Raw genomic sequence first — 23,377 nt, forward strand, 5'->3', positions numbered from 1 at the left:
AGACAATGATATAATCACATGTGTACTTTAGAAAGAAAACAGTACAATGGACATAAACCTGGTACAAAACAAGGCCTGAATATTATAGAAGATGTACCTGAGTTTAAATAATAATTTTATTGAGCACTTCCTACTCACCAGGCACTACTCTACGCGCTTTGCATATATTTTTGGGTGGTTACGATTATTAACTGAGACAAAAGAGGAGAAGCCTAAAGTGGAGCCCGGATTTGAAGTAGTCAGGGAGCTTGTCCCCACAGCTTGTGCTTTTATCAGACAAACCAGCAAAAGAGCCCCTACTATAACCTGCTTCATTAGAATACAGGCAAACTGATAGTCTTTGTCTCACATAAGCACCCTGTGAATGTGTGTGACAGTGTTGATAGTCTGAAAGGAAAAAAACAAACCTGTTGCCATCAAGTCAATTCCAACTGAAAGCGACCCTATAGGACAGAGTAGAACTGCACCATAGAGTTTCCAAGGAGCATCTGGTGGATCTGAATTTCTGGCCTTTTGGTTAGCAGCCGTAGGTCTTAACCACTACACCACCAGGGTTTCCAACTCTCCTGTCTCGGATTCTATAACATCCTCCCTTCCTCATGCCTCTGTTTTTTGGTCTCTTCCTTTAGCTTACTAACTAAAATGTTTATACTAAATCATGTCCAAAATCCTTTAAATACAAATAAGTTAATAGCTAAAAAATTAAGCCATTGCTGAAAAAAAAAAAAGATATAAATTTCAGTATGCAGAATTTTGGATAAGATGGAATATGGATACCAGTTACATTAGAATTCATTCACAGGATCTGAAAAAGTTCATCTCATCATGTTCATAGATTTCGATCTGACAGGAAGAATATTACAGAGGTTGGCGCACAGCAATTTCTGACTCACCTACCTGTCTCAGCACACCTGCTCCCTTTGCCTAGAACAACCTTTCACCCATGTTGGCTTCGTTAGCTCCTGTTTATGCTTGATATCAATTTGAAGCCCTTTACTCTGGAAAGTCTTCCCCAAATCCCTTAAGCTATTTAGGGACCCCTAGACACTGTTTGTGGAGCCCTGGTGGCACAGTGGTTAAGAGATTGGCTGCTGACCAAAAGATCAGCAATTCAATCCACCAGCCATTCCTTGGAAACCCCACAGAGCAGTTGTACTCTGTCCTATACGGTTGCTATGAGTTGGACTTGACTCAACGGCAATGAGTTTGGGTTTTTTTTAGACCCTGTTTGTGGACAGAGATGATGAAGAAGCCAGAGGCCTAACGTGGAACAGACCATCAGCTGCTCGTATACAAGTTGAAGCAGAAGAAAATTAAAACAAGTCCACAGGAGCCAAAGTACAACCTTAATTATATTCCACCTGAATTTAGAGACCATGTCAAGAATAAATTCCATGCATTGAACACTAATGTTTGAAGACTAGTTGAGTTGTGGGATGACATCAAGGACAGCACATATGAAGAAAGCAAAAGGTCCTTAAAAAGACAGGAAAGAAAGAAAAGACCAAAATGGATGTCAGGAGAGACTCTGAAACTTGCGCTTCAACATACAGTAGTTAAAGCGCATAGAAAAAATTGATGAAGTAAAAGAGCCGAACAGAAGATTTCAAAGGGCAGCTTGAGAACAAAAAGTATTATAATGAAATATAAAGACCCAGAATTAGAAAACCAAAAGGGAAGAACATGCTCGACATTTCTTAAGCTGAAAGAGCTGAAGAAAAAATTCAAGCCTCAAGTTGCAATTTGGAAGGATTCTATCGGCAACATACTGAACGATGCAAGAAGCATCAAAAGAAGATGGAAGGCATACACAGTCATTATAGCAAAAAGAATTGGCTGATGTTCAACCATTTCAGGAGACAGCATATGATCAAGAACCGATGGTACTGAAGGAAAAGTCCAAGATGCACTGAAGGCATTGGCAAAAAACAAGGCTCCAGGAATTGATGGAATACTAGTTGAGATGTTTCAACAAATGGATGCAATGCTGGAAGTGCTCACTCGTTTATTCCAAGAAATTTCGAAGACAGCTACCTGGCCAACTGACTGGAAGAGATCCATTTTTGTGCATATTCCAAAGAAAGACGATCCAACAGAATGTGGAAGTTTTTGAACAATATCATTAATATTACATGCAAGTAAAATTTTGCTGAAGATAATTCAAAAACGGTTACAGCAGTACATCGACAAGGAATTGCCAGAAATTCAAGCCAGATTCAGAAGAGGATACGGAATGAGGGATATCATTGCTGATGTCAGATGAATCTTGGCTGAAAGCAGAGAATACCAGAAGGATGTTTATCTGTATTTTATTGATCATGCAAAGGCATTCTACTGTGTGGATCATGACAAATTATGAATAACGTTGTATAAATGGGAATTCTCAAAACATTTAATTGTGCTCATGAGGGACATGTTTTAACAGAACAAGGGGGTGCTGCATGGTTTAAAATCAGGAAAGGGGTGTATCAGGGTTGTATCCTTTCACCCTACCTATTCAATCTGTATGCTAAGCATGTAATCTGAGAAGCTGGACTATATGAAGAAGAATGCAGCATCATTATTGGAGGAAGACTCATTAACTACCTAGTTATGCAGATGACACAACCCTGCTTGGTGAAAGCAAAGAGGACTTGAAGCCTTTACTGATGAAGATCAAAGACTACAGCCTTCAGTACGGATTACACCTCAATATAAAGAAAACAATAATCCTCACAACTGGACCAATAAGCAACATCATGATAAATCAGAGAAAAGACTGAAGTTGTCAAGGATTTCATTTTACTTGGATCCACAATCAATGTCTATGGAGTCAAGAAATCAAATGATGGATTGCATTGGGCAAATCTGCTGCAAAAGACCTCTTTAAAGTGTTGAAAAGCAAAGGTGCTGCTTTGAGGACTATGATGCGCCTCACCCAAACCATGGTGTTTTCAAATTCCTCATATTCATGTGAAAACTGGACAATGAGTAAGAAAGACCAAAGAACTGATGCCTTGGAATTGTGGTGCTGTGAAGAATACTGAATATACCATGGACTGCCAGAAGAATGAGCGAATCTGTCTCAGAAGAAGGGCAGCCAGAATGCACCTTCAGAAGCAACAATGGTGAGACTTCATCTCATGTACTTTGGACATGTTATCAGGAGGGACTAGTTCCTGGAGAAGGCTATCATGCTTGGTAAAGTAGAGAATTGGTGAAAAAGAGGAAGACCCTCAATAAGATGGATTGACATGGTGGCTGCAACAATGGGCTCAAACATATCAATGATTGGGAAGATGGCATAGGACTGAACAGTGTTTTTTTCTTTTTTTTCAGTTTTATGTAGGGTCACTACAAGTCAGAACCAGCCAGTCGGCACCTAATGACAACAACAGACCCTATTTCACCACAACCTTCCACTGCAGTTTTTATCATACTTTATTGTTGTTGTTTGCTCATTTGTGGTTGCTTCCATTTAACATTGCATCCCCAGGGCCTAGCAGTGTCTGGCTCATGTTACACGGCCAGTTTGTACTAGTCGATTAACTTAATGATCTCAATGCTTTAAATTTTCCTTTTTCAATGAGTATGTAATAACATTTAGGTAGTAGGCAAGACAGGGAAGTAGTTAGAAGCTGACTCCTTCATGTTCTAGCACAGATTAATTTGTACCTAAAAATGTTCTCAAAGATATATAAGGACACTGTATGCACAAATGCATCTGTATGTATATAGCCTTGCTTTGAGAGCAGACTTGGCATTTTGGGAATGAAAAACTATATGCTATTTATGGAAAAAATGCTGCAATTGGATCTTACTTCCCAGATATGCTCATGAAATATGAAAGGAGAGGAACTGCACATGTAAAGGTTAGATTAGCCATTTGTAATTTAGAGATAATCTAGCTTGCCATATGCCAAATTTGGAGTTTGCTTTGGCAATGATTTTGGCTGGCTCTGCCATTATTCATATTTGCAGGTTGCAAAGGGCTACAAAATACTTTCCTGTTTTCTATGTATGTTTTACAGCTACTTCTCATATGCTGGAAGCCTTGGTGGCATAGTAGTTAAGTGCTACAGCTACTACTAACCAGAAAGGTCAGCAGATCAAATTCACCAAATGCTCCTTGGAAACTCTATGGGGCAGTTATACTCCATCCTATAGTGCCACTATGAGTTGGAATTGACTTGACGGCAACGGGTTTGGTTTTTCTTATGCGCTGAATTTGCCCTGAAATCACTCCACTACACATACATACATATATATGTACAACCTGCGTTATGCATATGACACAACCTTGCTTGGTGAAAGTGAAGAGGATTTGAAGCACTTATTGCTGAAGATCAAAGGCCACAGCCTTCAGTATGGATTGCACCTCAACATAAAGAAAACAAAAATCCTCACAACTGGACCAATGAGCAACATCACGTTAAACGGAGAAAAGACTGAAGTTGTCAAGGATTTCATTTTACTTGGATCCACAATCAACAGCCATGGAAGCAGCAGTTAAGAAATCAAAAGATGCATTGCACTGGGAAAATCCGCTGCAAAGGACCTATTTAAAGTGTTGAAAACCAAAGACGTTACCTTGAAGACAAAGGTGCGCCTGACCCAAGCCATGGTATTTTCAATTGCGTCATATGCATGTGAAAGCTGGACAATGAATAAGGAAGACTGAAGAAGAATTGACGCCTTTGAATTGTGTTGATGAAGAATATTGAATATACCACAGACTGCCAAAAGAACGAACAAATCTGTCTTGGAAGAAGTACAACCAGAACGCTCCTTAGAAGCAAGGATGGCAAGACTGCATCTTACATACTTTGGACATGTTGTCAGGAGGGATCAGTCCCTGGAGAAGGACATCATGCTTGGTAAAGTACAAGATTAGAGGAATAGAGGAAGATCTCAACGAGGTGGACTGACACAGTGGTTGTAACAAAGGGCTCAGGCATAACAATTGCAAGTATGGCACAGGACCATGCAGCGTTTTGTTCTGTTGTCCATAGGGTCACTATGAGTCGGAACCAATTACATATGGAAGTTCCAGTGGCGCAGATGTTAAGAGCTACAGCTGCTAACCAAAACATCGGCAGTTTGAATCCACCAGCTGCTCCTTGGAAACTTGATGGAGCAGCTCTACTCTGTTCTAGAGAGTCTCTATGAGTCAGAATTGACTCAATGGCAATGGATTTTTGGAATATATATATATATATATATAAATAGTTGTTGCAAGAAGGATTTGGAATGGCTCTTTGTGATTATATTATTACTAGTCACAATTCCTCACATGGTAAGAACTACTAAGTATTTACTGGACATCTACTATGTGTGAGACACTGCTTTATGCAAAGGGATACAGTAGTGAAGAAAATAAAGCTTTGCCCTTCAGAAACTTATGTTCTCTCCTGCCCCATCCCAATTTATTTACATTTACCTAGAAAGATGTCCACTATTGTTGAGGTAAAAGCCGGTTACAGAGGAGCACATATAGTAAGAGGCCACAGAATGGCAGAAACAGTAGGTCTGAGGACATTAGCGGTTATCTCTAGACAGTGAAATTCTAGCCATTTTTCACTCTATATATATAATTGATGTTTTTCAATGAACATGTATTACTTTTATAATGAGTAACAAATGAAGCAACTTCCATAGTTGAGAAAACATGTATCAGATTGGCCCTGATGGTACTAATCAAGATAATGGCTCAGAACTCTGACCTTGGCATTGAGGGAGATTGATTAGAAAGGCATCTATAATCTATTGCATTCAGTCTCCTTAGCCTGGGCATGGTCTCTTATCTCTCCATTTGTCAGCAGAGGTTATTTTTTTTAGGTTATAAAATCAAAGTTATTAAAAAAGTTACAAAAGCAAACGTTATATTAAAAAAGTGTTTTATTAGAGAGTTGAACAGCTTCCCCTAAGGGAATAAAGTTTAACCCAAGTAGACAAAAATCAGATTTTAAGTCCGAGATTGCTGCTCCTTCCTCGGAGACCATCAATCTCCACCCTGGCCGTGGACGACTGCTGGACTGGACTGGGATCCTGCACCTCTGCTGACCTGCTCCACACAGGGTCTTCCTATTCTCATTTCCAGCTCTTTTAGAGGAGGCCCATGGAGGATATACTTGGGCTCTTTTGTTTCCGGTACTGTGCGCGCAGACATGTGTGAGTGGGGGAGGCCCTGGGTGGGGAGCGATCCAGCAGGTCAGCTAGCAGCATCACACTGAAGATGGAACCCTTCTCTGGCCACGGCTTTCTCCCTTGATTGTCTCACAAGGACTCTCTGCTGCCTCTCTCTTGGCTCGGGCTTCCATCAGGTGCATTCTCCCCAGGCTGTCAAACTCTATAGGCCTAAATCGTAGCTCTAAATAGAGTTCAGGCTTTATTCCCTCCCCATGGAACCCTAGGTTTACACAGTTTGAGAAATGAATCTGGGCAGTTCATATAAGTAAACCAGAATTTCTAGTTAAGAAGCTCTCTGAAGAGTCTATAATTGTTTGAAGGCTGGTGTGTCTCCACATTCTAGCCAACAGAAGCCTCAGCTCTGGCTCTGTCAAGGGGCCTCTTATCTAAACAAACCATATACATGGTTAAAGTAGAAAACTGGAATTTGTAGCTAGCAGGATAGACAGATAGTCACGTAGACACATACATTCAGTGAATACAGGAAATAGAATCAGCCAGTCCTAAATATATCTCATTTAACTTCACAATCATTTTTGTGATTCTATGTTTTAGTTATTTAATTATATTTCGCTTAATGGAAAAAATATTTCTGGACATAAGAAATGAGTCATTTACTTATTTTTCATCTTACTGAAAAATCTTTGGTTTAAAGAGTCAGATTTACCATACAGAAGAAATAGGAAACTGAACTACATAAGCCTTTCCCTCAGCCTTTATTGATGCATGAAGTAGGAAGACAGCATATGTCAACTTAGAATAATTGTAATGATATTTTGTTTTATGTACCACAGAATGAAACACTGCCCAGTACTGCATCATCTTTAGGATTGTTGGTATGGCTACGTTTGAGTCCGCTGTTGCGGCTACTGTGTCCATCCATCTCATTGAGAGTTTCCGTTGTTTTTGCTGATCCTCTACTTTATCAAATAGGATATCCTTTTTTAGCAATTTGTTTTTCCTGACCAGTCCTTATGGATAACAACAGCCTGATCATAGATGGCTTTTACTAACTATGTAGTATATTCCTTTTGCTGAAATATACATTTCATGAACTAGAGCACTCCAGAGTAAAGAATACAGATGGTGAGGTAAAGGAGGTCCTGAAAAGAAAAGGGGAAAAATACAACCAGACAGGAAACCCAGAAAGGTTAAGCAGAGAGAGGAGGAGGAAGAGCAAGGTTTTCCCATCCTGAGCCACCAGTGGACATGGCCAATCTCTTCAAGACTCTACTAGGTGCTGTCACCAGGGGTAGCTGTGTGATGGACTACAGAACCTATACAGCTTTTCTCAATAACAGAAAGACTCATTGTAACTTGAACTTTATTCAAGAGGAAAATTCATGATAGTTTTACTATCTGATAAAATTAACAACAATTTTGTTCTTTGCCGGGCTATTCTGTAGCCACATCTTTTTATACTAAATGCAGCAACAGCAATTCTATACTAAATGATAGTTGCAGACAAATAAATTCTGAGTTTCGGGCTATTTAACTGCACCCTATTCAGCCTCGAAAGTGAGGCAGACTGTAGTCATACGCAGGAGCAGTTTGCTCAGAATATCAATCTTAGCTAAACTTTTAAAAATACACAGATGAAGGGAAAGTCTTGCCCATAATAAGCATTCAAGCAAATCAACTCCTAAATCTTCTTGCGAGATTATCAGATATGCCCAGACTTGTTCATTCTGTTTGGGCTGAAGTTAAGACACTGCCAAATACTAATCACCTGGATTTGTAGCATACTTGCTCAAAGAGCTTTCCTACAATATGGAGCCTCTATTTCATCAATACACAATTGAATAAGACATTATTAAAGCTTTTTACAGATAGGAACACTGAAAGGCAGATCAGTTAAGCAGCCTGGTCAGTCTGCATGTTTGTGCTGACTGGAAACTCTGACCTCGAGTGCGCTCTACACCGCAATTAGACGTCTGTGATTTCCTCTCACTGTGACTCCACCAACCAAAGACCCTATATTCTGGCTGGTGAAAACACAAAGCTGTGGTTCTTATTCAGCTACTTTGTTCTTCCTATCTAGAAAGAATCCAAATAAATAAAAAACCTTTTTGTCTCAATCTATTTGATTTTTTTTTTTTTTAATTTCACAATATAAATAGCACAGAGGAAGAAGTGAAAGTCTCCTTCCTCCTACAGCCTCACCCACTTCCACAGTCCCACTACCCCAGGGTAACCACTGCCAACAGGCTGGTGTGTATCTTTCCAGGCCTTTCTTTTTTGGCCATATAAACATACAGATGTTTAACAGAAATGAGCTAATTCTATACATAGAGTTGTAAAACTTGCTTTTTTACTCTGAAGTAGGAAATGTGAAAGGAGCAGCCGGTTTAATACAAGGGGTGATGAATCAAAGAGGGAAATATACTTTGTTTAAAGGATATCTTGGATTCTAGGAGTAAAAAGAAGCCTGAATGAGCCAGAGACCAGCCATTATTCTACATGGATTTAAATTTTCTTTATGAGTTTGGCTTATTTTCTGATAGGTCAAGAGAGTTAAATACTAAACTTAACTATATCTAAAAATAAAAGCCAAACGCCAAGCCACACCATACAAAGCATAATACCATGGGTCTTTCATTTTCCATAAGTAGTTTCTTCTAGACTGTAAGTTTGCTGGAAGGGAAAGACAATCTAGACAGGACACTCTATTTAAGAAAACAGAATCGATTCGGTATTTAAAACTTCCCTCCCTCTGGGGTCTCCTGCCCAGTGTTTAACAGCGACTCATGTGTGGCCAAAGCAGCCTCACTTTCTTACTTGCATACTTTAACCAAAACTTTAAAGGTATCTAGTTTTAAGAACACTTCAGAATATACCAATATAAAATTTCACTTTCAAGTTGCTTTAAACTATGGTGAAAGACACATAGTATAATGCTTTCAGAAGTTCAGGAAATAAAGATTGTATTTCAACAGTGATTACTTTTGAGTTAAAATGCATGCATTTCTGATATCATATCATCGCTGGAGGTTCCAAAGACCTAACAACTCAAACAGAAGGACGATTTTCACATCTCATGATAACTATGGGCTATGTCTCCATGATATTTAAAAAAATGCCAGATGAATGATGGATATTTTTTCCCTACTATATTGTCTTTATTTAGGCATTGTCATTAAAAAAAAAAATTAAGGTTAATAGAAAGAATAAAATTTCTAAAATTCTTAAAGGAAATAAACTCACTATGGAAAGAACTGGATTTTCAGTGCTGACATTCTCAGATTTCCAATCCACTCTTTCATCACAGAGTGGCAAAAAAATCCTTGCTTACCTTCCTGTAATAACTTTAAAAATGGGGCTGTCGACTGTATATCAACCCTGTCATTTCTCAGCATAATTACAGCATACATCCTCAAAGACGAGTTGTTTTTAGCCTATGTAAAAAGAAAGGTCTAATACTCTCTCCTCCTCTTCCACCACCTTTTTCTCCACCCATCTGGTAGCTAACTTGGATTTGTATTGTTGCTTCACATATTATAATCATATACCTTTTATAAACAACCTTTGCCTAAGTGATTCCATTTAAATAATGTTTCACACAGAATAATATTTTTACATGGTTCCTGGTTAAGCGATGAGCTCTCTTACAAACAGGTTTTATGATGTAGTTAGCAATTGTATTAACAGAATTCTATATTTAAATCCTCTTCACTTTCAGCAAGCAAGGTTTTGTCACCTACACATCACAAGTTCTTAATAAGTCTTCCTACAATCCTGAAGAAGATCAGAGACTACAGTCTTCAGTATGGGTTATACCTCAACATAAAGAAAACAAAAAGCCTCACAACTGGACCAATAAGCCACATCGTGATAAACAGAGAAAATATTGAAATTGTCAAGGATTTCATTTTACTTGAATCCCCAATCAATGCCCACGGAAGCAAAAGTCAAGAAATCAAATGACGTATTTCACTGGGCAAATCTGCTGCAAAAGACCTCTTGAAAATGTTAAAAAGCAAAGATGTCAACTTGATGACTGAGGTGCGAGTGAACCAAGCCACGTTATTTTCAATTGCCTCATATGCATGGGAAAGCTGGACAATGAATAAGGAAGGCTAAAAAAGAACTGATGCATTTGGATTGTGGTGTTGAAGAATATTGAACATACCATGGATTGCCAGAAGAACAAACAAATCTGTCTTGGAAGAAGTACAGCCAGAATGTTCCTTAGAAGCAAGGATAGCGACACTTCATCTCACATAGACATGTTATCAGGAGGGACCAGTCTCTGGAGAAGGACATCATGCTTGGTAAAGTAGAAGGTCAGCAAAAAAGAGAAAGGCCCTCAATGAGACTGACTGACACAGTAGCTGTGACAATGGACTCCAAGACAGCAATGACTGTGAAGACGGCACAGGACCAGGCAGTGCATCATTCTGTTGCACGTGGGGTCACTATGAGTTGAAACCGTCTCGGTGGCACCTAACAACATATGTGGACACTCTAGGGTGAGTCGCTTCTTCAGAAATTGCAGCTAATTTGGTAAATTTTAAACAATAGCACAATACAAGAAGGGACACAAGTATATAGCTCAACAAGCTAAGCTGTTATATACAAAACTAGGATTACATGTGACTAAGACCAATTTACTTGAGCCAGTCATAAAATTAGTTCTAATAAAGAATAGTAAAAGTAATTTATCATGCAATTTTATATGGTTAGTGTAGTTTTTCACTTTTTAGGCAGGATAATAAGCATAGAAATTGAGAACTCCAATTTTTAACTTTAACTATTCGTATTAAAAATAAAATGAGATAATAAACTTTATACTGACTAGTCCACATTTTTCACCTTTGGCTTTGGTGTGATTTGCTTCAGAGAAATATGTTTATTTGGATAAAGGCTTTCATTTGTTTTCTGTTTAATATTCTAGGAGTTCAGACAAAACATGAAGCCACACTCAGTTGGAGCTAAGCAATTACAAAATAGTTCTCCTCTGAGATTCTTTCTAGTCTCTCCCTAAAAAAACAAAAAACCTGCTGATGTCAAGTCGATTCTGATTCACAGTCTCTTCCTAGTATCTTCCAAATTCTAGAAATAGATAATTTTGTAAACCAATGAGAAACACCAATATAAGTAGGGCAACACATTCTTTAAAACTCTGGTAAGCTTCTGCCGTCATTCTGCTCCCACCCATCTCTCCTTTGAGACCTGCCACTCCTCCATCTATAGCCAATGACTTTTTAATGAGATTATTGCTTTGATCACTAGACTGTAACCTGAAGAACCTAAAGCCAAGAGGCCTTAAGTTATAAGCAGGATGATGTAACTTGATCATAAAGCAAATCTTGTGCATTGTTTAGGCATAGACCTGTCCCTGAAAATCTGGCCACTCTATAGGTGCCATGTCTATACTCAATTAGCCCAGTAAAACGAGAAGCTCTCTGGCTTTCTCCTAAGATAAGAGGATAAGGATGGGCACAGAGGTATGCCCTCTCACTGTTTTATCTGCTGAAACCCATTGGTAAAATTGCAGTCCTTTCCTGACCTGATGAAGTATGTCTGGCTGCTTAGGGGCCACAGGCTGCTGGGAAACACATCCCCTACCCCACTGGTCAACCTACATGGCCCCTTGCTTGGAATGCTGAGAAGTGTAACCTCTCTCTCTAGGATATAGGTCCTCCATTTTCTGACTCTGGGTACAGGAGGAACGGAGGACACACTAAAGCTTGTTTTTCATTTTGCTCATAACTTGTAAATATCTGAATTCTCGTTTTAAAGGTCCACTTGTTAGAGGAAATTACTTGCTTTTAGTTCCACCTCTGGGAGTAGGAAGTCATTGGTTAACAGAAGTAAACTAGGCTGATTTTTATTCTCTGAATATCCCTCTAAGTATTAAGTTTTCCACAACAGTCATATATTAGTTTTTTAATCAGAACAAAAACTATCTAAAAAAGAATAGGGTGGTGAATTTTTAAAATATGGCTTGTGATAGTCCTAGTTACTAAACATGTAAAAGACCAAAATGTACAAAATTTTAACCCTCAAGAAAAAACTCTTTGGAGAAAAGTTTATCCTGGCATCAAGTATTTGTATATAAATATAGCAATTATCTTGATTAGTGCACACATTTCAATGATTCTGAAACCACTACTGGCAGTATCTAAGTCTTATAAAAAGATATCCTGCATTAAATATTGCCCAAATGGTGACATGATCAGATGTTTTCCAGAAGAACCTGGGACCTGTCCCTCATGATGTCCTCATGCATGGTTGGAGATGCACTCTAACCATTCATAATCTCTCCTAACACGTTCGCCATAATCATTGGGTGGGGTGAGATGGAGCAAAAATCACCTGTAACTTTCACAAAACACTAGGACTTCTACTTTGGAGAAAAAGAATGACAAAATGGGTTATGGCTTCCACTTATAAAATCTTAAAGAAATAGTTTTGAAAAGACAAAAAGGACTTTATTACATTAGTTAAGAAATTTATGGAATTGTTATCCCATTTGGCAGTACATACAAAAACATACATGAAATTCAATAAATAAAGTTGGTCTCAAGATAAAAGATTCAAAATGAGTATAACCTTTTGAAATATCCCTCCTGGAAGGGGACAGATGGGAAAAAGTGATTCTTGCCCCTTCTCTCTCTTTTCCTCTCACACTTTTTTTTTTTAATTGATTAACTTATTGTTCTTTAAGTGAAAGTTTACAAATCAAGTTAGTCTCTCATACAAAAATTTATATACACCTTGCTATGTACTCCTACCTGCTCTCCCTCTAATGAGACGCACATTCCTCCTCTCCACCCCGTATTTCCCATGTCCATTCAACCAGCTCCTGTTCACCTCTGCCTTCTCACGTTGCCTCCAGGCAGGAGTTACTCACATAGTCTCATGTGTCTACTTGAGCCAAGAAGCTCACTCACCAGTATCATTATCTATGATAATTATCTATTATCCAGTCCAATCCCTGTCCGAAGAGTTGGCTTTGAGAATGGTTCCAGTCTTGGGCTAACAAAGGGTCTGGGACCATGACTTCTCAGGTCCCTCGAGTCTCAGTCAGACCACTCAGTCTGGTCTTTTTACGAGAATTCGAGATCTGCATCCCACTGTTCTCCTGCTGCATCAGGGATTCTCTGTTGCGTTTCCTGTCAGGGCAGTCCTCACACCTTTTCTTCCCACTCTGAAATTATGCATCTGTGTAGTGCCTGAATATTGAGAATTGCAAAAACCAACCAGCTGCCTTCGAGTCAACTCTGACTCATGACAACTTCATGTGTGTCAGAGTAGGACTGTGCTCCACAGGGTTTTCAATGGCTGATTTTTCAGATTTTCCAAGGTGTCTCTGGATGGACTTGAACTGCCAACCTTTTGGTTACCAGCCAAGCGTGTTGACCGTTTGTACCACCCAGGGACTCCTCGGAATTGTGATTTTAATGGAAGGGGATGTCTTAGTGTTCCCTCCTAGGAATCACAGCATTGCAAATGCCAGGAGTGCAGTGATATGAGCCAGTCTCACTTTGTTCAAGGTTTCTTGGTGTACAATCTGCCAGCTGATTTCTGGGCAAAATCAGCTAAATGGGATTAAGATTCAGGGCTCAAGAAATGTGGCAACAGCCTTTTAAGAAATTCACCTGTGATCCAAGCCTCACTGATCAACAATGGAGAGTGAAAGAATAAACGTTATTTAAAAGGATTTTAGATTGGCAGGGCAATCAAATCTTTCTTCTTGAAGTACAGCCACAAAGCATGTTTGATCTGGTACGCTGGCAAGGCAATTTGAAAGGCATATCCTTGCCCTACTGCAGTGAACTGCTGGAAGAAGGTAAACACAGACCACCATGTGTCAAACTGAAAGAGGCTGACTAGATTTACACAGGAAAAAATGCAAGTGGCTTTCAAAATGCATAGCTGAAAAAACATAGTAAAAGTAGAAATCCAAGGAGAAAAGGATATGTTTTCTGGAAAATAATTGCTAACACACTTTCTTTTTCTGAAATATTTGGGGGTCTTGAATATTTAAATATGATTTCTAATTTGATGGCCCGCGAATATTGTTGTGGTTAATGATTTATCTAAGGAATTCCCTTAAAATTACTTTTACTATACCAAGTAAAAGCCAAATGTTTCTGCCAGATTTTTTGGACAACATGTTATGTTCTTTAAAGATGAATGCTGTCATTTATTTTTACAGAGCAAGTTGGCTTTAGACAGAAAGTAATACATGTGCATTGACATAAAGACACATTTTTCAAGAAGACTCATTTGGCAGTAAAATCACCCCAAGAAATAGTGTCTGAGCTAGGATTTTGGGGGGGAACTGGTGGTAGATAAATACTGCCTGAAGTAATGATTAGTTAAATAAAAATGATAGATATGAAGAGGTAGTATAAAAATGAATGACCTATTTGTTTATCCTAAACAATTTCACTTGTATTTCTATTAAAAGTGGACATTTTTTTCTATTTGAATAAATTTAGGTCTTGTTCTTGTTGTGTGATGTTGAGTCAATTCGGACTCATGGTGACCCTATGAAACTAAAAAAACCAAATCCATTGCCATCGAGTCAATTCCAACTCATAGTGACACTATAGGACAGAGCAGAACTGCCCCATATGGTTTCCAAGTAGTGCCTGGTGGATTTGAACTGCTGACATTTTGGTTAGCAACCATATCTCTTAACCACTACACCACCAAGGTTTCCATAATAAAACTGCCCCAACTGGGTCTCCTAGGCAGAAATCTTCACGGGAGCAGATTAAAAGGTCTTTTTTCCCATGGAGTGGCTGGTGGGTTTGAACCGCCGACCTTCTGGTTAACAGCTGAGAACTTACCCTCTTAGTTTCTCTGATTTTGATTCTAAGTCCTAGACCAATTTTTCGCTGTGATTCATACAATATAAAGGTTTAAAAGTATTTTAAGTAAAAGCTAAAGGTATTTTTTTTTAAGTACCTTGAAAAGTAAGACTTATAAGTAAGGATTTTAAACAAAGGAAGAAAAATGAGGCCCACTGAAAACATTTTCTCTTAATCTGACTTTATTAAAATAATTTAGGTTATAATAATATCAACAAATAAACATTCAATTGAACAAAATCAGAATTCATTTTGGGTAAAACAGAAAACAGCAAGTTAGAAATAATTTCTTACACGTTCCTTTAATATGTAAGTAAATCTTCAAGATGGCCAAAAAGATATGGGAAGATATTCAACCTTATTAGCAATCGGGAAAATGCAAATTAAAATGAGATTCAACTTTTTGTCAATCCAAAATCAAACCTGTTGTCATCAAGTTCATTCAGACTCATAGAAGTGTTATAGGACAAAGTAGGCCTGGCCCACAGGGTATCCTAGGCTGAAATCTTTATGGAAGTAGGCTGCCACATATTTCTCCTGTGGAGCAGCTGGTGAGTTTGAATTGTCCACCTTTGGTTACCAGCTACGAGGGCTCCTTTGTGTTAGTGAGTATGTGGCTGAATGAACAAAAACTAATTTGACCACATTTTTTTTTATTAATATTATAAATATTCAGGCCCTTAGATTGATCCATCAACCCTTTTTATTAAAGTCATTTTTTCTGAAAAAGAAATTGCACAAGTATATAGAGTTACATATCTGAGGGTGTTCATTACATTGTTCGTAATAGCAAAGCAAGAGCAAAGACAACAAAAATAGCGTAAGAAAGAGTTGCATTTAAAATAATTAAATATGGCATAGAATTATGCATAAATTTTGCTTTTATGAATTCAATCAGGATTTTAAAAATTAGGATTTCATAGATATATGGGACATAATTAGAAATGAGTAAATTAAGCATAGGTCTTTCTATATAATATCATAAAGCTCTATCTCATACCCATCTGCAAAGTAATCGACAGTATATGCCTTAATTTGTTTACCTTTCCTGTTTTGATGGGTATTTGGATTCTTTTCCATGCTTTAATTAATTTCCCAGAATAGGTAATACAAATGGCTAATCAAAATCAAAATCTTGACTTGAATGGTAACTAAACAAAAGCAATTTAAAACAGCTAATGTCATTTTTTTAGCCTACTGTATGAGTAAAGATTATTAAAAAATGATAATGATCAATCCTGGCTAATATTCAGTGGGGTAGCCAATTCCACATATTATAGGTTAGGGTAGCTGCTCTAGAAAGCAATTATGCAGTGGTATCAAAGTCCTGAAAAACATTTACTTCCTTCTACTCAATATTTGCATATCAAGGATTCTCTAGCAAGGTAATGATTAACATACAAATATTTGTATCTATCTTTTTTTTATTTTTCTATCTATCTGGCATTGTTTATAGTAGCTTATACAAAAAAAATAAGGGAATGGTTGAATAATGAAGCATTTATTCAATGGAATATTAGGTAGTCATTAAGTATCACGATCAGAGGAATTCATCACTGAAATGAGGAAATGCTGAGAAACAATTTCAAGAGATAAGTTAGATGAATAACTCTACGTATAAAATACACAAACATAAGATACTAAAAAACAGACCCGGAAGAAATGTTCCAAGTTTTTTAGTGGACATCCCTGGTGGGAGTAAAGAGTGATTTTTATATTCTTCTTTGTGTTTGAATGTATGTTCGATATTTTCTATGATGAACATTAAATATTTTTAAAGTAAGAAAAATACAAACAGTTTAAGGAAAGAAAGAAAGAAAATGCATTCCTATCTACAAAATTCATCACGTTGCTGCCATTCATCCATAAAACAAAGTCCAAATTGGACAGGCTCACAGTAAAAAAAAAAAAAACACAGTAAAGTGCTTTAAATCTGATTCTATCTCATTAGCCCAGTCTTGTTTCTAATGAGTACCAAACTTTGATGCTCAACTCTATCCCAGATGGTCACAAGGCACTCCATGGTTCATTTAGACCTTCTCCTCGCCCCTATGGTTTCTGATCCTGATTCCTAGTTGTAAATATAACAGGCCAACTTCAGATATTCATGATGTTCTAAGCCAAGTCTGGTAACCTGACAAGATCTTTTTTTAGTCTGTGACTCCCAATTAACTCAGCCATAGTAATTCAGGTAGAAGCCCCTCCAAAGAGCAAGTCTCCCTTCAATATTTGTTAAATGAATAAAAATAGCCACTATGGTCATCATGGAGTCCTGGTAGTGCAGTGGTTAAGAGCTCAGCTGCTAACCAAAAGGTCAGCATTTTGAATCCACCAGCTGCTCCCTGGAAACCCTATAGGACAGTTCTGCTCTGTCCTATAGGGTTGCTATGAGTCGGAATCAACTCAATGGCTACAGGGGTATGGTGATCATAAGAATAGCAGATAACATTAACTGGGAGCTCTACATGTACAAGGAGGCTCTGTGCCAAGTGCTTTACGTTTCATGTATCTCATTTAATGCTCAGAAAAATTCTCTATTTCACATATGAGAGAACTGAGCCTCAGGTACTGATGCATATTTCCCAAGGACATATAACTAATATGCACCTGGATTCAAACCCAACTCTGTTTTACACTACCAAATCTGCTTACAGAAAATCCACCAGAAGTCATTTTGCATTCGATATATTTCTTTCATTAATCTAACTCAATTCCACGTAGCTAAGTTAAAGTGATGTGTAAATATGTTGAGTTATAAAGCTTCTTTTTATATATAAAAATAGATACAAAGGCAAGTACAATTTTCTGCTGAATCTCATTATATGTTTACCTGTGTAGGACCAGCCAATCTCTTCCACAAGTTTTCTCTGTTGCCTGTAGTATCCATAAGCCCAATCTATAATCAAGAAAAATCAATTGATCACTCTCCAGAAAAAATATTTGTTCAAATTAAAAAATATATGTAAGAACCCCAAATCAATCATACCACAAATGGAACTTGATCACTTCTTCCCACGGCATGTTCCCAACATGTCCCCTCAACCCCAACCACCATGATTACAGACTCTGGTAAACCTCTTACAGGTTCTGGTACAGACTCTGGTAGTTAGTGTAAATTTTAGGGAGGTACATTTAAGGCATCTGAAAGTTCAAGCAGGGACAAATCAAATATTCTGGGTAAAACAGGAACAATTTAGAAGATCTCACCCCTAACAGGATCAGAAAGGCCAGTTTATCCTTCCTCCAAATTTTTCTTAACATTATACAAGTTTAATACCTGAAATCCTGGTGATTAGAGATACCCTTGGGTTTAAATCCAAGTTTTATTGGTAAATGCCTCTAGGAGACCCAAGAGATTATCATGCTTTTGAAAGTTACTTCCTTGCTAATGCAAAACGAAGTTAGTTGCCTTGAGGAAATGGGAAGTGAAGTGTTGGCTAAAAGAGAGATTATGTTAGACAATGTAGGTGAATTTGCAACCTGTACTTCCCAAGGAACAGAGCTGCCAGAGTAGTGTAACAGAGTAGGAAACCAGAGCACCATATAGGTAGTGGATGCCTCATGAACCAGCGAGAGACTCTAGATCTAGAACACGAGGCAAGGAGTGTAGAAAAGAAGGTGGATGGAAGTCAAAGTCTCAGTCTGCATAATTCAAAATTGGCCAGGGGCCATGCCTGCACCCAAGAGCTGGAGATGTTACGATTCATCCTCCTCCTTCCAGGGACACTGTCTCTTAATCCCAGACTATAGTAACATCAGTACTCAGTTTGGCCTCATTGTAGGTAAAATAAACCTTTGTGGGCTAGGTTTAGAACCCCACCAGCATTGATAGAACTGTTTCTACAGAAAAGGCGACAATGAGCTAGTTTATAAATGAACTCCTGGAACATTACTCATTTATCAATTGGGGTTCTACCAACACAGATTTCATTTGGTATTTCATTTGGAATTTATTTAAAATGATATCATATGTATTGATCTTTCACAATAGTTGAAAAAATGAAACTTGTATTCTCTCTGTAATTTTTTTTCCTCTTTATTGACAGTTTCACATTTCAGAGAAGGAAATATCTAAAAAAAAAAAAAGGACATTTCAAAATTATTTTTCTCTCTTCCATATCATATACTTTCCAATTATTACACATGATAATAATTATTAAACTATATTATAAAAACTACAAGGAAGACCAGTTACTGTAAATGCATATTCAGGACCCAAAGATTATTCAAAGCCAAAACCTAACTTGGAGAAATACACTGTTTTTTTCTAAAAAATTTACTGATAAATCCAGGTAAATATTCCACTGACCATGTAGCACATTTTGATAAATATGTGTGTGTATACACATATATAACAGTTTTATTGAGATATAATTCACGTACCATATGTCATGGACTGAATTATGTTCCCTCAAAAATGTGTGTATCGACTTGGTTAGGCCATGATTCCCAGTATTGTGTGGTTGTCCTCCATTTTGTGATTGTAATTTTATGTTAAAAGGATTAGGGTAGGATTGTAATACCACCCTTACTTAGGTCACCTCCCTAATCCGAGTTAAAGGGAGCTTCCCTGGGGTGTGGCCTGCACCACCTTTTATCTCTCAAGAGATATAAGCAGAGGGAAGCAAGCAGGGAGTGGAGGACCTCATATCACCAAGAAAACAGAGCCAGGAGCAGAGCCCTTTCTTTGGACCTGAGGTCCCTGCACTAAGATGCTCCCAGGCCAAGGGAAGACTGATGACAAGGACCTTCCTCCAGCGTCAACACAGAGAGAATGCCTTCCCCTTGAGCTGTAGTCCTGAATTCAGACTTCTAGCCTATTGGACTGTGAGAAAATAAACTTCTCTTTGTAAGAGCCATCCAACTGTGGTATTTCTGTTATAGCAGCACTAGATGACTAAGACACCATGCAATTCACCCATTAAAGTATACAATTTAATGGTTTTTAGTATAATCTTATAGTTTTTCAACCATCTCCATAATTAAATCTAGAAGATTTTAATCACCACAAAAAGAAACGTCATACTCTTTAGACATCACCACCCCCATCCCACCTAACCCTAGGCAACCACTAATCTACTTTCTATCTCTATAGATTGTACCTGTTTTGGACTTTTCATACAAATAAAATCATATAATATGCAGTCTTTAGTCTTTAGTGATTGGCTTCTTTCACTTAGCATAATGTTTTCAAGGTTCATCCATGTCATAGCACATATCATTACTTCATTCATTTTAATTGCCATATAATATTGCATTGTATGGATATACTTCATTTTGTTTTTCCATTCATCATTTAATGGGTATTTGGGTTGTTTATACTTTTTGGCTATTATGAATAATACTCCTATGAATATTTGTGCAAATATTTATTTTTCTACTTAAAAAAGTAAATATTAGGTTTACAATTTATAATTAAATAAAGCTGTCCCATAAAATGGTAATCATTTAAGATTAAATTCTGGGACAAATGGTTCCTCATGATCATGCAATACATACAAATGGATGTTAGAGAGGGCCTGAAGAAATCATTTGACTCAGACTTTAATAGTCTGGGAAAAATAATTTCTATTTTAGAGATATGGCAATTTATACCAAAGAAATGTAAATGCTTTGCACAGTTAGTAAGTGACAAAAATGGCAACAATAATGCATGACTCCTACTCTCAAAATATCAAGGATCCTGAACAGTACTGAGAAGACTGGCTCTCTTTTAAGGTGCTTTGCCTGAGCAAAAACCCCACAGCATGTATGCCCTTCAAAAGAAACAAAATAAAACAAAACAATACAGTGGTTTTTGCAACCTGGAATCATTCGGACAAATAAAGTATAGAGAATTAACTCAACACCTGACTTGTACACAAACAGGAATTTTCCTCCAAAACTTTGCACTGACCATAGAGAAAAGATTTAGTGTTATTCTTTTATGTGTTTTAAGTACAAATGTTTTAAAATTTGAAGATATTTTTGTCATATAAATGCATTTGAATCATTTCAGAAGACCAGATACCATACAAAATCCTACATTTAACAAGTATCCCTTTGAAATAAATAAAACCGTAAGCTCATGTTTTAATGATTCAGTCTAAAGCATGACAGCAGAATATCGCCAGATTTTAGCTTTCCTTCTGAGTTTTTTTTTTTTTTTTTTGGTTTTTGTAAGGCTTTACAGCTACATAATGAGCATTTGTCCCTGCTTTTTAATTACTTACATTAAGAAAGCTTTTCAATACTAGATTCCCAGGTGTTGGTAGCTCTCTTCAGTTCCTTTATGTATTGTTCCCTTAATTGTTACTTCAAACAATCCGTTACACATTCATATGCTAATTACACAGACCCTGGGCGTGAGAGAGTACCCCACTTTTAAATTTCCACTTAGAGGTCTGATAGATGAGATGCAATAGCTCCAATGAACAAGAAAAAAAAGAAGCTGGGTTTTTTCTTTTTTTTGCATTATATACTTTAAAAACCAGTAAATGCTATATAAAATAGAATCTCTCCAAGCTCTTAAAAAAAAAATTTTTTTTTTTTAATCAATTAAAATGATGAAATATAGAATGGTAACTTCTATGGATTTGATTTAGTTTCTTTTGTTTTTACATCTAGTCTCTTTGCATTTAAAAGTATTTCCCAGGTCTGTTTTGGTGTGAGTGTTTTGTGGTAATAACATTAAGACAAACATTTCAGGAAGGAATTGCACGCGTGATGTACGACAAGAAAGTATAACTTAATTTTTTTCAACGCTCCTCTAAAATTTATCCTGAAAAAATATTCTGCGTGAAGTGGATTTTTGACCTGCTAACAAAATTGAGAGAAATTAGCTTTATATTATTTTAGGCAACCTTACATGTTTGTATTTCAACCCAGTTCATCCTGTACTTATCCTGAGAACTTACATATATGCCCAAATATATTTTATATATAAAAAATATATATGTGTGTGTGTGCTTGTGTCTATATATATATATATATATATATATAAGCCCTGGCACAGTGGTTAAGAGTTCAGCTGTTAACCAAAAAGGTCGGCAGTTCAAATCCACCAGCTGCTTCCTAGAAGCCTTATGGGGCAGCTCTACTCTGTCCTACAGAGTTGCCATGAGTTGGAATCAGCTCGAAAGCAACAGGTTTGGTCCAGGTTTATATACATATATATATATATATATATGTATGTATGTATATGAATATATGCCCATATATAAGGAGACCTCGTGGCCCAGTGGTTAAAGCATTCAACTGTTAACCAAAGGGTCTGAGGTTCAAAATCACCAGCAGCTCTGCAGGAAAAAGATGTGGCAGTCTGTTTTTGTAGAGATTTACAGCCTTAGAAAACTTAAGGGTATCGATATGAGTCCGAATCCACTCGATGGCAGTAGGTGGGTATATATAGTATATATATATGTATATATGCATGTATGTACATGCATATATAATCCTTTATTTTTCTTGACACTCATATAATGGAAATCAAAGTTTTATTTTCCTTGATAATCACCATATGGAAGATATAGATAAATGCCAAATAGCATTACTTGCTCAAGTTTTCTAAAACAAAAAATAAAATCAGGGTGCTCATTCCTACTAAAAAATACAATCATAAATCCTTTGAATTATAAAAATCCCTCTGATTATGCCCTTATCCTAAAGAAAATCTCTGCTTTATGCTGATCAACAATTTATCACCTTCATCCTACTATACAATCTAGCAGCAGTGCTCTGACAAAAGAAAAAAAATACACACACATATAAAAATGTTATAAAATGGCCCAAGTATGGCAGGGAGAAGAAACTGAGTGATCTTCAGAAAGGAAACTTCAGATAGATGATACCCACAGACAGATGCTGGTTATCTCAAAGGGAACCTTTCGAAGGTAGATGAGATTTCTAGACCATTTCACACCCTTTAATGAAATTATTAAGGAACTTCAGTGGGGGACAGGAGGTGACTTTTGGTAGAAGTCTGGAAAGGCTGAGAAGAAGGAATAAAATTAGAGATGGCCTTTTGTAAAGGCCTTGAGTTAAGACTTGACAAGAAGAGACTTGGGTAGATGAACAGAGTTGTTCCAGATAGAGGAAAGGGCATAAGCACCAAGAAGCAGCAAACAGCAGAACCAAAGGTTTGAGGTCAGCTGGTCTCTTACTCAGCATCTGAATAGGTCATAATGGGCTTATTCTTGGTGATGGCTCACTGTAACACAGGGTCACGCCAATCTTCGCACATTTTATTTTCTTCTTACTCTCTGCTCTTTTCCAGATTTTTTTTTTTTTTTTCAAATGGGAAGGAGGTAGTCTGTTGAGTTGACTGAAAGGTGTTGAATATATTTTATATATTGGGTATATTTAAAAAAAAATATTAAAGAGTGTGGAATAATTTAAAAAAATGT

The 23,377-nt window shown here is 37.2% G+C and overlaps 1 protein-coding gene across 1 annotated transcript in view; it reads right to left on the minus strand.

The window, feature by feature from the left end:
- The window catches only part of PTPRZ1 (protein tyrosine phosphatase receptor type Z1), a 168,174-nt gene that overhangs the window by 127,014 nt on the left and 17,783 nt on the right, over positions 1 to 23,377 (minus strand). Inside the window, exon 2 of the mRNA XM_023544662.2 lies at positions 17,824 to 17,889. Within this exon, the coding sequence (XP_023400430.2) occupies positions 17,824 to 17,889 (66 nt within the window). The remainder of the gene's footprint in view (positions 1 to 17,823; positions 17,890 to 23,377) is intronic.

This window comes from Loxodonta africana, chromosome 8 (genome assembly GCF_030014295.1).
Source record: "Loxodonta africana isolate mLoxAfr1 chromosome 8, mLoxAfr1.hap2, whole genome shotgun sequence".
NCBI classification, from domain to species: domain Eukaryota; kingdom Metazoa; phylum Chordata; class Mammalia; order Proboscidea; family Elephantidae; genus Loxodonta; species Loxodonta africana.